At 38.7% G+C, this 13,866-nt stretch overlaps 1 protein-coding gene across 9 annotated transcripts in view; it reads left to right on the forward strand.

Annotated features, from left to right (window-relative positions):
* Nucleotides 1-11,516, forward strand: part of EYA1 (EYA transcriptional coactivator and phosphatase 1) — a 561,881-nt gene extending 550,365 nt beyond the window's left edge. For all 9 annotated transcript variants that reach the window (XM_079902475.1, XM_079902474.1, XM_079902481.1 and 6 more), the window contains one exon: nt 9,629-11,516. In XM_079902475.1, the coding sequence (XP_079758601.1) occupies nt 9,629-9,709 (81 nt within the window). In that variant the 3' untranslated portion in view covers nt 9,710-11,516. The remainder of the gene's footprint in view (nt 1-9,628) is intronic.
* Nucleotides 11,517-13,866: the final 2,350 nt, after the last annotated feature.

Here is a 13,866-nt window from a genome sequence, read left to right on the forward strand (position 1 = left end):
ATGTCCTTTTAAAAATCTAATACAACAGTCTCCTCTCTTCCCTGTAGAGATGTCTTTCATCTCCCTAAATAATGTTCTTTTGCTAGAGGTAGTTATTTTTTTAAGCCCGGAAATGAAAACTAGTAAGTATTCTGCCAGTTACCTGTTTTGTTATGGTCACTTGAAGTCTGCTCTGTCACCTTTGTTCTCTTTAGCAATACAGTCCCAGGCGTTTCATCAGTAATTTTATCTAATTCTATAATCCATATCATTAAAAAAAAAAAAACGCTTCAAAGAGAAAAGGTTAGAAATACCTTTGTTTTTTTTAAAAAACAATGTTATTCTAAAAAGATCTCTTTTTTCAAAATTTTTATGGGAGTATAGTTGATTTACAATGTTGTATTAGTTTCAGGTGTACAGAAAGTGAGTCTGTTATACATATACATATATCAACTCTTTTTTACATATATCAACTCTTTTTTAGACTCTTTTCCCATATAGGCCATTACATAATATCGAGTGAAGTTCCCTGTGCTATATACAGTAGGTCCTTACTTAGTTATTATCTATCTTATATATAGTACTGTGTTTATGTCAATCCCAATCTTCCAATTTATCCCTCCCCCACCACTTACCCCCTGATAACCATAACTTTGTTTTCTGTTTTGTAGATAAGTTCATTTGTACCCTTTTTCTAGAATCAACATATAAGCGATATATGATACTTGTCTTTCTCTGTTTGACTTACTTCACTCAGTGTGACAATCTCTAGGTCCATCCATTGTTGCTGCAAATGGCATTATTTTGTTCTTTTTTATGGCTGATATTCCATTGTACGTACCACATTTTTTTCTGTTCCTCCATTAATGGACATTTAGGTTGCTTCCATGTCCTGCCTGTTGTAAATAGTGCTGCTGTGAACGTTGGGGGTGCATGTATATTTTTCAAATTATAATTTTCTCTGGATATATTCCCAGAACTGGGATTGCTGGATCATATGGTAGTTCTATTTTTAGTTTTTTAAGGAACCTCCATATTGTTCGCCATAGTGGCTGCACCAGTATACATTCCCACCAACAGTGCAAGAGGGTTCCCTTTTGTCCACACCCTCTCCAGCATTTATTGTTTCTAGATTTTTTTGATGGTGGCCATTCCCACAGGTGTGAGGTGATACCTCATTGTAGTTTTGATTTGCATTTCTCTAATAATTAGTGATGTTGAGCATCTTTTCATGTTAGTTGGCCATTTGTATGTCATCTTTGGAGAAATGTCTATTTAAGTCTTCTGCCCATTTTTTAATTGGGTTGTTTTTTTGATATTGAGCTGCATGAGCTATTTGTATATTTTAGAGATTAATGCCCTGTCAGTTGCTTTGTTTGCAAATATTTTCTCCCATTCTGAGGGTTGTGTTTTCGTCTTGTTTATGGTTTCCTTTGCTGTGCAAAAGCTTCTAAGTTTAATTAGGTCCCATTTGTTTATTTTTATTTCCGTTTCTCTAGGAGGTGGGTCAGAAAAGATCTTGCTGCTATTTATGTCCAGGAGTGTTCTGCCTACGTTTTCCTCTAAGAGTTTTATAGTGTCCAGTCTTATATTTAGGTCTTTAATCCATTCTGAGTTTATTTTTGTGTATGGTGTTAGGGATTGTTCTAACTTCGTTCTTTTACATGTAGCTGTCCAGTTTTCCCAGCACCACTTATTGAAGAGACTGTCTGCTCCATTGTATATTCTTGCCTCCTTTGTCATAGATTAGGGGACCATAGGTGTGTGGGTTTATCTCTCGGCTTTCTATCTTGTTCCATTGATCTATGTTTCTGTTTTTGTGCCAGTACCATTCTGTCTTGATTACTGTAGCTTTGTAGTATAGTCTGAAGTCAGGGAGCCTGATTCCTCCAGCTCCGTTTTTCATTCTCAACATTGCTTTGGCTATTCGGGGTCTTTTGTGTTTCCATAGAAATTGTAAAAATTGTTGTTCTATTTCTGTGAAAAATACCATTGGTAATTTGATAGGGATTGCATTGAATCTGTAGATTGCTTTGGGCAGTATAGTCATTTTCACAATGTTGATTTTTCCAATCCAAGAACATGGTATATCTCTCCATCTGTTGGTGTCATCTTTGATTGCGTTCATCAGTATCTTACAGTTTTCTGAGTACAGGTCTTTTGCCTCCTTATGTAGGTTTATTCCTATGTATTTTATTCTTTTTGATGTGATGGTAAATGGAATTGTTGCCTTGATTTCTCTTTCTGACCTTTCATTGTTAGCGTATAGGAATGCAAGAGATTTCTGTGTATTAATTTTGTATCCTGCAACTTTACCAAATTCATTGATGAGCTCTAGTAGTTTTCTGGTAGCATCTTTAGGGTTTTCTATGTATAGTATCATGTCATCTGCAAACAGTGACAGTGTTACTTCTTCTTTTCCAATTTGGATTCCTTTTATTTCTTTTTCTTCTGTGATTGCTGTGGCTAGGACTTCCAAGACTGTGTTGAATAATAGTGGTGAGACTAGACATCCTTGTCTTGTTCCTGATCTTAGAGGAAATGCTTTCCCTTTTTCACCCTAGAAGAAATGGACAAATTCTAAAAAGATCTCTTGTAAGAGTTTTCTCTGAGCACCTCTTTGTTCCTAGAAAGACCATTCAGAGAAGCCATCTCACTACTGGTGGATATCTTTCTTTGATATATGTCTTTGTTGTCAAAATCTGCCATGCTTATTTTTTTACCATAAAATTTTTTGTTTCCCTAATACAACATTCCTCAAGTGAAAATAATTAGGCCTATGTATGATTTAAAAAAAAATCAAAATGTAAATAATAGTCTTCTGCACACTGACAGCAGTTTTGGTTTCTAGAGTAAAAACAGCCTTGTTTTATAACTCTGACTTTATTTACTTTTTAGAGAATTACTTAAAATGAATCTCTTGTGAATAACATGGAGGGAAGGGGGGATGGCAAGCACCATTATTCTGCATAATGACAAACGCTTCATCAAAAAATGTCCATTTTCAATGTGCATTCCAAAACTTGCTGAAAACCAAGATGAAGCTGAGAATCTGCTTAATAATGCTTGATTGTGAGTTTATTTAGGAGAAAAATAAGAACTTCTTTTTCTAAAAGAACATTTTTTTTTTTTTTTTTTTTTTTTTTTTTTTTTTTTTGCGTTATGTGGGCCTCTCACTGTCGTGGCCTCTCTCGTTGCGGAGCACAGGCTCCGGACATGCTGGCTCAGCGGCCATGGCTTATGGGCCTAGCCGCTCTGCGGCATGTGGGATCTTCCTGGACCAGGGCACGAACCCGTGTCCCCTGCATCGGCAGGTGGACTCTCAACCACTGCGCCACCAGGGAAGCCCTAAAAGAACATTTTTAATGCAAGTTTTTGCTTTTAGTTTTATTTCAGTGAGACATAGGGATTACTGAGTACAGAATTTTATTACTCTAAAGCCATTACATTCATTTAACTTAATGAGCACATACTGTATGCCAGGTCTTAAATTGGATTTCATCTTTATTCTTAAAGAGCTCACTCCTGTCCAGAGGGGACACAGATATACAAATAGTCAAAGAGCAAAACTGTGCAGTAAGCTTCATGAGTTCTCAGAATATCTCTTTATTTACAATTTGAGAAGTATTTGTACCTCCATATGCAAATTTTCTAGAGATAATATATGCATAGGAAAGCACAGATCTGTTCTTTATTTTTTATACAAATGGTAACTATACACTTTTTTTTCCGTGCCTGCTTTTTTCACTTAATATATATCCTGGTAGTTATTCCATATTAGTACATGGAGCTCTGCATCTCTAATTCTTATAAATGGCCGCATCACAATTCCATTACCTTGATATGTTGTAGTTTAACGAGTCCCCTGGGGCTTAACATTTCAGTGGTTGCCAGTGTTTATTATTGTAAACAGTTCTGCAGTGAGTGGTCTTTACGTGGTTCATGCGTGGGCAAGTATATCTGTGGGATAAATTCCTAGAAGTGCAATACCTGGGGCAAAGGTTATGTGCTTTTATGGTTTTGAAACATTTTCTTAATACATTTTTAATAATTCAGCAATATTCAAATTACATGTGTCCACACACCCAGCTTTTTATATTACTGATCTTATGTATACCCAGAAGGGATAAATGCAAAATACCAGACAAGGAGGAAAGTTGGCAGAAGGGGATTTGGAAAGCTGCACATGTGGGCAAGAGGAACAAAGGATGTGTCCTTATTTTATCATTAGGGAATATTTTGGTTCTAATGATCCCAAAACGTGTGCTACTTCCCAAGATTTAGGTCTTGGTGCCCATTTCTCTCAATATATGCTAATCTTGATAAACTAATCATATACACATCAGTTTAGGCTATCACTGTTGTTAAGATTTGTGGTTTAGCTGTGTTTTAGTCCCCTGGCTCTAGTTACCTGATGGACTCTCTCCATGTAGGTATCCCATTTCATCCACCTGCATATCAGCAGATGAATTCTACTGTCCCAAACCAGTTCGCCCACTCAGATTTGCTTTGGTGTTCTCTACCTCCAACCCATCCCCCATTAGCAAGAACTCTGTCTTTACAGTGTGTCTCCCATCCATTGCACCCACTCCATTTCCACTGTTCCTTTGCCTAGTTTCTCTGCTACCAGCCAGCCACACCTCCAATCCATCCTTCCTTTAGTGCCTCATTAAATTGCATAACATACTTCTACCTGGAAAAAATATCTCCTTTCTTATTAGTGTTTGTTATGAACACACCATTCCAGCCCCATCTCCTCCACACTAAGTACTCTGTGCATCCCACCTTTGTCACATACCATCTCCTGACTGGGAGTCCCATCCCTCTCCATCTACCTAACCAAAGTTGCCCATTTCACAAATTCAATACAGGCCCAATTTACCCTCTCCAGCTTACAGCTGAGTTCTCTCTGAATTTATCATTTTGATTCTCTGTTTTCTTGAGATATAATTGGCATTCAGCACTGTATAAGTTTAAGGTGTACAGCCTAATGACTTGACTTACATATACTGTGAAATAATTACCACAATAAGTTTTGTTGACATCCATCATCTCCTATAGATACAAAAAAAATTTTTTTCTTGTGATGAGAACTCTTAGGATCTACTACTCTTAGCTTTCACATATATCATATAGCAGTGTTAACTACAGTCATCATGTTGTATGTTACAGCCCCAGTACTTTTTTATCTTATAACTGGAAATGTGTATCTTTTGGCCACCTTCATCCAATTTCCCCTCCCCCACCCTTTGCCTCTGGTAACCACAAATCTAATCTCCTTTTCCATGACTTCCGTTTTTTTTTGTTTTTTTTAGCTTCCACACATAAGTGAGATCATACGATATTTGTCTTTGTGTGACTTATTTCACTTAGCATAATGCCCTCAGTGTCTGTCCATGTTGTCCCAAATGGCAGGATTTCCTTCTTTTTTATGGCTGAATAATATTCAATCATGTATATATCACAATGCCTTTATCCATTCATCTGTCAGTGGACACCTTGGGTGCTTCCACGTCTTGGCTATTGTAAATAGTGCTGCCATGAACATGAGGGTGCAGATATCTCTTTAACATAGTGTTTTCATTTCCTTTGGGCATGTATATACCCAGAAGTGGGACTGTCTAATCATGGGGTAGTTCTGTTTTCAATTTTTTGAGGAACCGCCATACACTTTTCCATAGCGGTTGTACCAATTTACATTCTGACCAACAGTGCGTAAGGGTTCCCTTTTCTCTACATCCTCATCAGCATTTGTTACCTCTTTTTTTTTTTTTTTTTTTTTTGCGGTACGCGGGCCTCTCACTGTTGTGGCCTCTCCCGTTGCGGAGCAAGGCTCCGGACGTGCAGGCTCAGCGGCCATGGCTCACAGGATCTTCCCAGACCGGGGCACGAACCCGTGTCCCCTGCATCGGCAGGCGGACTCTCAACCACTGCACCACCAGGGAAGCCCCTCTTAACTTTTTGATGAAGGCCATTCTAACAGGCGTGAGCTGGTATTTCATTGTGGTTTTGATTTGCACTTCCCTGAGAAGTGATGGTGAGCACCTCTTCATGTACCTGTTGGCCATTTGTATATCTTCTTTACAAAAATGTCTATTCAGGTCCTCTGCCCAATTTTTAAATTGGATTATTTTTGTTTTGCTATTGAGTTGTATGATATTAACCCCTCATCAGATATATGGCTTACAAACATTTTTTTCTCACTCCATAGGTTGTTTTTTTCATTTTGTCAAATGTTTCTTTTGCTGTGCAAAAGCTTTTTAGTTTGATATAGTCCACATGTTTATTTTTTATTTTGTTGCTTTTGCTTTAGGTGTCACATCCAAAAAATAATTGCCAAGGCTGATGTCAAGGAGCCAAACATTTTTTTCGGTGTTTTCATATAGGAGTTTTTATGGTTTCTGGTCTTACATTTAAGTCTTTAGTCCTTTTCAGGTTAATCGTTGCATTCTTATACATGTGAATAGCCAGTATTCCCAGCAACATTTATTGAAGAGACTGTCTTTTCTCCAGTGAGTATTCTTGGCTCCCTTGTAAAATATTAGTTTAGCATATATACATGGGTTTATTTCTGGGCTCTTATATACATGGGTTTATTTCTGGGCTCTTGATTCTGTTCCATTTTCCATGTGTCTGTTTTCATGCCCGTACCATACTGTTTTGATTACCATACATTTATAATATAGCTTGAAATCAGGAAGTGTGTTGCCTCCCACTTTGTTCTTTCTCAGGATTGCTTTGGCTATTTGGGGTCTTTTAGTTCTGTATACATTTTAGGATTGTTTTTTCTACTTCTGTAAAAGAACACCATTGGAATTTTGATAGAGATCACATTGAATCTGTAGATGGCATTTTAACAATATTAATTCTTCTAATCCATGAACATGAGATACCTTTCCATTTATTATTTGTGTCTTCTTCAATTTCTTTCATCCATGTCTTATAATTTTCAGTGTAGAAATCCTTCACTTTTTAAGTATTTTATTGTTTTTGATGCTTTATTGTAAATGGAATCACTTTCTTTATTATCAGATCATTTGTTCTTAGTGTATAAAATGCTGATTTTTGTATCCTGAAACTTTACTGAATTCATTGATTAGATCTAACAGTTCTTTTCTTGGAGTCTTTAGGATTTTCTATATATAAAATCATGTCATCTGCAAATAGTTTTACTTCTCCCTTTCCAATTCTGATGCTTTTATTTATTTTTCTTACCTCATTTCTCTGGCAAGGTCAGTTTGATTCTTAGTCCCACACTGCCTTACATTGTAATGAAATAGTTTCAGCAGATATGTCTTGCCTGCTGGTTCTTGGCAGTAGGATCATATGTATGTATATTACTTTACAAATCTGCTGTAGCTACAGAGCTGTACAAGTAATAGAATATTTTAATGAAAAAGTTTATAGACTTTATTAAACCGAGAAGCAACCCTGAGTCATTTCCCCTAAACCCTTATTTTGCAAATAAACAAACTGGGGCTCCAGGGAGATTAGTAACATGACTTTGAATCATGACGAATCATGACAAAAGTCAGAGTTGAGAGTATAACCCAGGTCTCCTCTTTCTAGAACCTGCTTTTCTTTTCCTCTTTTGCCACCATATCTCTCTGTCTTCATATAAGAAATATTTGTTCCACGCTAAACATTGATTCAGGGAAAAAACTTGTTTACTTTGCACCCAGTTGCCCTGGGAAGCTCTTGTCGGTCCATAAAAGCTTCACATCAGTATGTGCTTAGTTAGGGAAAATGTTATTTTGCAATATTAGTTCTAATTACTTGTTAACATGTTTGACTCCCCTGTTCTCTCCACTAGACTCAGTCTTCTTAGAATTAGTCACTATTAAGTGTTAATCATAACTATCACTATTAAATGTTAATCATAACTATCATTATTATTAATAAACTCTTTAACAGGGCTAACCAGGTCCTGCACCACTTGGCTCCTACAGCCGGTAATGTCACAGCCATGTCTTTCTCTCTCACAGCCAGTATCCTAACAATGAACTTCTCCTTTGTCCTCTGCCCCAGCCCCCTTCACACGCACAGAGACATTACAGTGCTCTCCTGAATGATCAGCCTTTCATAACTAGCTCAACTATGACCTCCTCTTACCAGTGTCTCTCCCAGTTCCCCAGGCAAAGGGAATTACCCCTGCCTATTCCTTTTAGGTGAACATTCATGATTGTTGTTCATTTCTCTTTTTTTTGTATTTTTACTGTAACTTTTTTTTTACATCTTTATTAGAGTATAATTGCTTTACAATGGTGTGTTAGTTTCTGCTTTATAACAAAGTGAATCAGTTATGTTGTTCATTTCTGCTACTCACCCACAGACTGTGAGAGGGTGGGCTGGGGATGTCTTCTACACCATGCCTGTGAATGCGAAAAATCACTAATGAATGAATGCAAAATAGTACAGTCTACTTTTATGATCTAAAATTGCCAAGTGGAACATCATAAATTTTTTTTTTCATAAATTTTTAAAAAGAAATCTCTAGTACTTGGTTCTGGACAGTTATTGAAGGATAACAAAAATAGAGATACTCCAAAATAGTATAGAATCCAGAAAGGTCTACATATAATATTGGACTGTGGTATATGTTTTTAGCAGATTACTTGTTAATAAGTAACAATAGTTTGCATCCCCAGAATAACAGCTATGTGATCTGCACCAAAATAGCTAGTAGCTCCTACTGTCACTTACAGATAGTCCCCCCAAAAAACTCCTCAGTTCTAAATTCTGTTTGCTTTCATGCCATCTTCTCCTAATAGTGTGAATTGTTTAAAAATTCCCTAGACCTATAATTGCAAATTATACTCAGGCCTTCACATTATTTTTTGCATAGAAAAACCCCACAGTGTTTTCTGTGGGCTTAATAGAATTGTGTTCTCTGAAGCGTGATGATTATCTTTCTCTTACCAAGAAAAAGATTTTGCTGATACATAAATACTTAGTATAGTGCTTTTTGAGCCGTAAAGTTTATAATCATGTTTTTATCCCTCATGGACGATGTAACCTCTTTTGTGTGTGTGTGTGCTGCTTTTCTTGTCTCTGGTTAATTCAGGTGTTTCACAAACATTCCCATCATTTAGATTTCTAGATGTTTTAAACTACCACCAAGAAAAACAAAAAACTACCTTAGATGTTCATTTAAAATTTCCCATATGGTAAACCTGTTTCAGGGTCAATGCAAAAAACGAAAAAAAAGTCGCTTCTTACAGGAGTAAAATTAAGTTTTGCAAAATGTAAAATACTACCAGCTAAGGAAAACCGCTTAAACTTGCAGCATGAAAAATGCACTGGATCCAGATTTTGAAAGGCAAATGTTTGACAAGGTTTTGTTCATAGCTACTGGATTTTATTTGAAATCGGCATGCAAGTCGCAGTGTAGGTCTGCTTAAGAAATACCCAGCACCTTCTTAAAAGAAACAGACTCCTGAATTACATTTTAAAACGCAGTCCAGTATTCTTAGGGGAGGATTAAGTTTGAATTTGTGTTTTAAACAGATGTGATGTTGAGATCTTAACTGGCAGTTTTCACGGTACTGAATAAGGGGGTGTGGGCAGCATGGTGGAGTGCCAAAGCAGCCTTTTAGGGCCTGTGCTGGGAGTGTTCTCTGTCTTCACCACGTTGTCTGCCCCTTTGCAGCACGCCATGCCCTTCTGGAGGGTCTCCAGTCACTCGGACCTCATGGCCCTACATCATGCCTTGGAACTGGAGTACCTGTAACGGCCCCCTAGCACTTTGAAACCACACAACCGCCCTGTGACCAGGGACACATCCAGCAGGCTGAGTCCCGAGTCGGCGCCGGACTCCAAACTAGCGATTTCAACATTTTGATGCCCAGCTGCTGTGGGTCCTCGCCTCTGCCCTTGTGGTAAATGAAGGACCACATCCCTTTCTTCAGAACAGCTGTTGACTCTAGTACTGTGAATCCAATGCAAATAAGCCATGAGAATGTTCTAGCACAGTGTAACGTGTCTTGGCCACATTAACTACATGGTTCGAACCTGTGAAGAAAGGACCCGCAGACGCTTTACGTTTTTAGCATCTTCAGTGTGACCTAAACAGCTTCTCCAATACAGCAAACCTGATTGCACAACAGAGACTGAAATGGGTTTCCTGATTACCAGTGGGGGGATCTTCTTGTAAAGGTTTACTTTTTTGGTGTCTCATACCCAGGGTCATCTGTACATCTCTACTTATTTATGAACAGACTTCTTAAAAAAAAAAAAACCAGCTTTATCGAGGTATAATTCAGGAACCCTACAATTCATGCGAACAGACTTTTTTGACATCAAATAACTGAAGAGACAGTAGCATGATGAGAAGCGACTGAAGGCTCTGGCCTCATGACACAGCAAGTACTTTGAATTTTAGCACATTGCAAAGTAGTTTAAAATATGTCTAATTTAAACGTATAATATGTACATCACTGAGACAATCATGTACAGAAAGAATTTTGGGTGTAAATTTGTAATAATGGATGATTCTTTTACATATTGTTTAGGAAAATGATATTGAAAGGTAGCAATGCCTTGATAGTGAAGTATGAGGCAGGATATGCACAGACGTGCAGTGCCTTCTCGAAGTACTGGGTATAAATATGTAGATAATGGATTTTTTTTTTTAAGATCATGTTGTCAAGACCAAAAGCATGGATGTCAAGTGTCAATAAGATTTTGTTTTCCAATTTTTTTTCCCATCAGTTCTTTTTTTATGCTGTTTGTTAGGAGGGCCTTGGTAAAAGAACACGGCAGTGTCTGTCTTAAATAATTTTGGGGAAAAAAACCCTCTTAAAACCTCACTTTTTCATTTTCAACACTAATGTAGTATATGTAACTACTTGGAAAAAGATGATTCAAACGCTCCGTCCCACAGAAAGAATGTAGATGATGGATCTATTTTATTAATGAAATGGCTCATGAATTGGACACTAGCAAAGTTTTCATGTGCTCAGATGCTATTTTGTCGTTTAAGGAAGGACATTACCACATATCTGGAAATCAGCAAAACTTTGTATTACTTCCTACATTCATGTTCCTTCTGTTTTCACACTCACCTCCCACCCCAGCCTCCCAGGAAAGTTCATTGCCAGCAGGGGACACAGCCCGGTCATCATCACCAAGAAAATAATGCTACTCTTCACCCCCATTCTGTATTATATGACAAGCGTAAACCTGGGAAATAAAATTTGTCACCTTTGCAATACCCTAATAAAGTTTCTCCAAAAGTGAGCCATCAGTTTATCTAGACACTAGTTTCTCTCATCTAAAGCCTTCCATTGTCATGAAATTACTTTTTGGATGAATTTTCTTTAATAGTATATTGGGGGAAAAAAATAACACCAGCTTTGACCCAAAGTAGCTAAAGAGCTACTCTATCCTTTTCTGAAGTTTCATGTTGCTGCTAGAATTAGTCAGTTGTGAATTTCTCAAAATCGTTTAATCATTGAATTCAGTTTGTTTTTCCTCTTTTGCTTGAAGCAAACAGAAGTCGACAATTTTTCAGCCTTTCCATTTTACATTTTTGTACTCTGCAGACTGAAAAGACAAAGTTTATCTTACCCTTACTGTATAAAGGTGTGTTGTGTTGTGTCCACAACTGTGTACAGAATTTTTCTTCATTCAATTTGTGTTTAAATTAATAAAACTGATTTGTGAAGTACTGTAAGCTCCTTGACTTGTCGGTATTTTCTTCATCTCTTGGTTCTAAGAAATAGTAGGATCTTGGTTGCATTAGAAAGCTCAGTCCAACAAAAGGAAGTTGTACAGAGCAACTGTAGGAATGGCTTTATCAGTCCTTGAGAGGGCTAAGCTAGAAAAATTACAGCTGTTTCTTTGATCACTGTAAGAACAGATGAATGGAAAAGCTCTTTACTTCCTCCGAAACTATATAAACTAGACCTCCGCTCAGACTTATATGCTATAGAACAGAATTCAGCATCAAGTGTCTTGGATGCCAGAGCATAGATTTAGCCACTTAAATACCCAAGGGACAGCAACAGAAATGAGCTTCATCTATAAAGAACGCCCACAACATACACCGCTAAGATTTGGCCAGATTAATCAGACAAAGAGCTATAAAACAGCACAACTTGCTTCCTCCTGGGATTTCATCTTAGAAACACAGCATTCATACATACAAACATGTGACCATCAAACACGCAGTGGTCTGACTCATTTATCAGGCCCAGGATGTTCGTTTTTCACATGCACGCACTAGTGAAGTGTGTGCGCATGCTCAGACACCCGAGAATGAAAAGTTTGGGGAATGTCTGTAAAGAGAGGCAGGGGTGGGGAGCAGAGGGACTTTTAGGTCTCAGGTGAAGAAAGTATGGAAAACAGGCAAAATGGAGAGCATACCCTCAAAAGATGGATTTTCTAAAGCGCCACTTCTAACGTGACCCCCCCCACTCTGGCCGAAATGCTTAAAGGGCTCCCCTTCAACCGTAGATGAGAGCCCAAATTTCTCTACCTGCCATTCTAGAGTTTCCAAGTACAGCCTCTACTTTCTTCCCATGTTGTCTCTCGTTATTCTTAGGAACAAACCTTCAGTACATATAGACTGGGCTCTTTAATGGGCCAAACAGCCCGTAAGCATCCCCGCCAAATGCTCAGAGCTCTCCCATTGCCATCAATGACTTCCTCCACCTTTAATCCACCCAAACCGTGTCCAGCTCCAGAGCCTTCACCTCGGTAGAACCTTCTTTCCCACCACGGCACACGGTGTTAGCACCTTCTCTTGAACTTCTCTCACCCAACGTCCATAGTCTTACTGGCCGTCCAGACTACTCCCGTAAATAAAGGCTCGCCAGGCCCCCACCACTGTCCGAGATGCTGAGGATAAGAGGTCTCTGCTCACGAGGATGGAGTTTACATCAGAGTAGGCGGGAACAGACAAATGAATTACTGAATGAATGAGTGAATAAGATACATTCAGTTGGAAACATTCTTTGTGGAAAATTAAAACAGGGAATATGGGTAGGTGACAGGGCTTCCCTGGAAAGGATGGACTGAGACATGTGAACTGAGACCGATTGCTAAGAAGCAAGCAGCACGTGAAGATGAGGGGCAGAAGATATAGGCAAAGGGCCTCAGAGGAGAAGACTTCTATTTACTGTGTTTTAGGAGTGAAAATCACACTCATGGGTCCCAGAAGAGATGATCTGGGAAAGGAATGGAGACGGGGAAAGTCTTGGTGAAGGATTTGGACGCTATTCTAAATGGCCGCTGAGGGGTCTACACGGGGTTGTGACCCAATCTGACACACACTTTGGAATGACCACTCTGGCTGCTGGGTGGAGGATGGGCTAAAGAAGGGTGAGAGAAGAAGTGGGGCAACGAGTCATCAGGCCAGTAGGACAGTCCAGGAGAACAACAGCCAGATTCAGATGAGGGTGGGGAAAAGGACACCTGGATTTATTTTTAGTGACAGCAAGGACAGCACTTGGCTAATGGGTTGAATGGGGGGAGCAGTGAGACACAAGAGGAGTCTGGACGCCCCCAGAGTGAGGGGTCTCCTCCACACTGTGAGACAGTACACCTAGTGGTTAAGAGCCTGGCCCCAGCAGGCAGACTGCCTGGGTTCGAATCCCAGCTTCCCATTTTAGTTAGCCAAGTTGTTTAACTTCCCTGTGCCTTAGTTTCCTCATCTGTAAAATGGGAATAACAATAATACCTACTTCAGACCGTCATTATGAGGACCAAGTAAGTTAACATGTGTAAAGTGTTTGGGACACTGCTTGGCATATTTTTTAATGTTGCCCATGACTATGCTGGCTAAGTATTCAGACTTTTTTTTTCTCCCCAACTAAAGAACCAGCTCTTTGACGGCACAGACCATTTACAAGGGGACTGCATTTTTCTGGCCTAGTCTAGGAAACA

Source organism: Stenella coeruleoalba, assembly GCF_951394435.1.
Source record: "Stenella coeruleoalba genome assembly, chromosome: 17".
Lineage (NCBI taxonomy): Eukaryota > Metazoa > Chordata > Mammalia > Artiodactyla > Delphinidae > Stenella > Stenella coeruleoalba.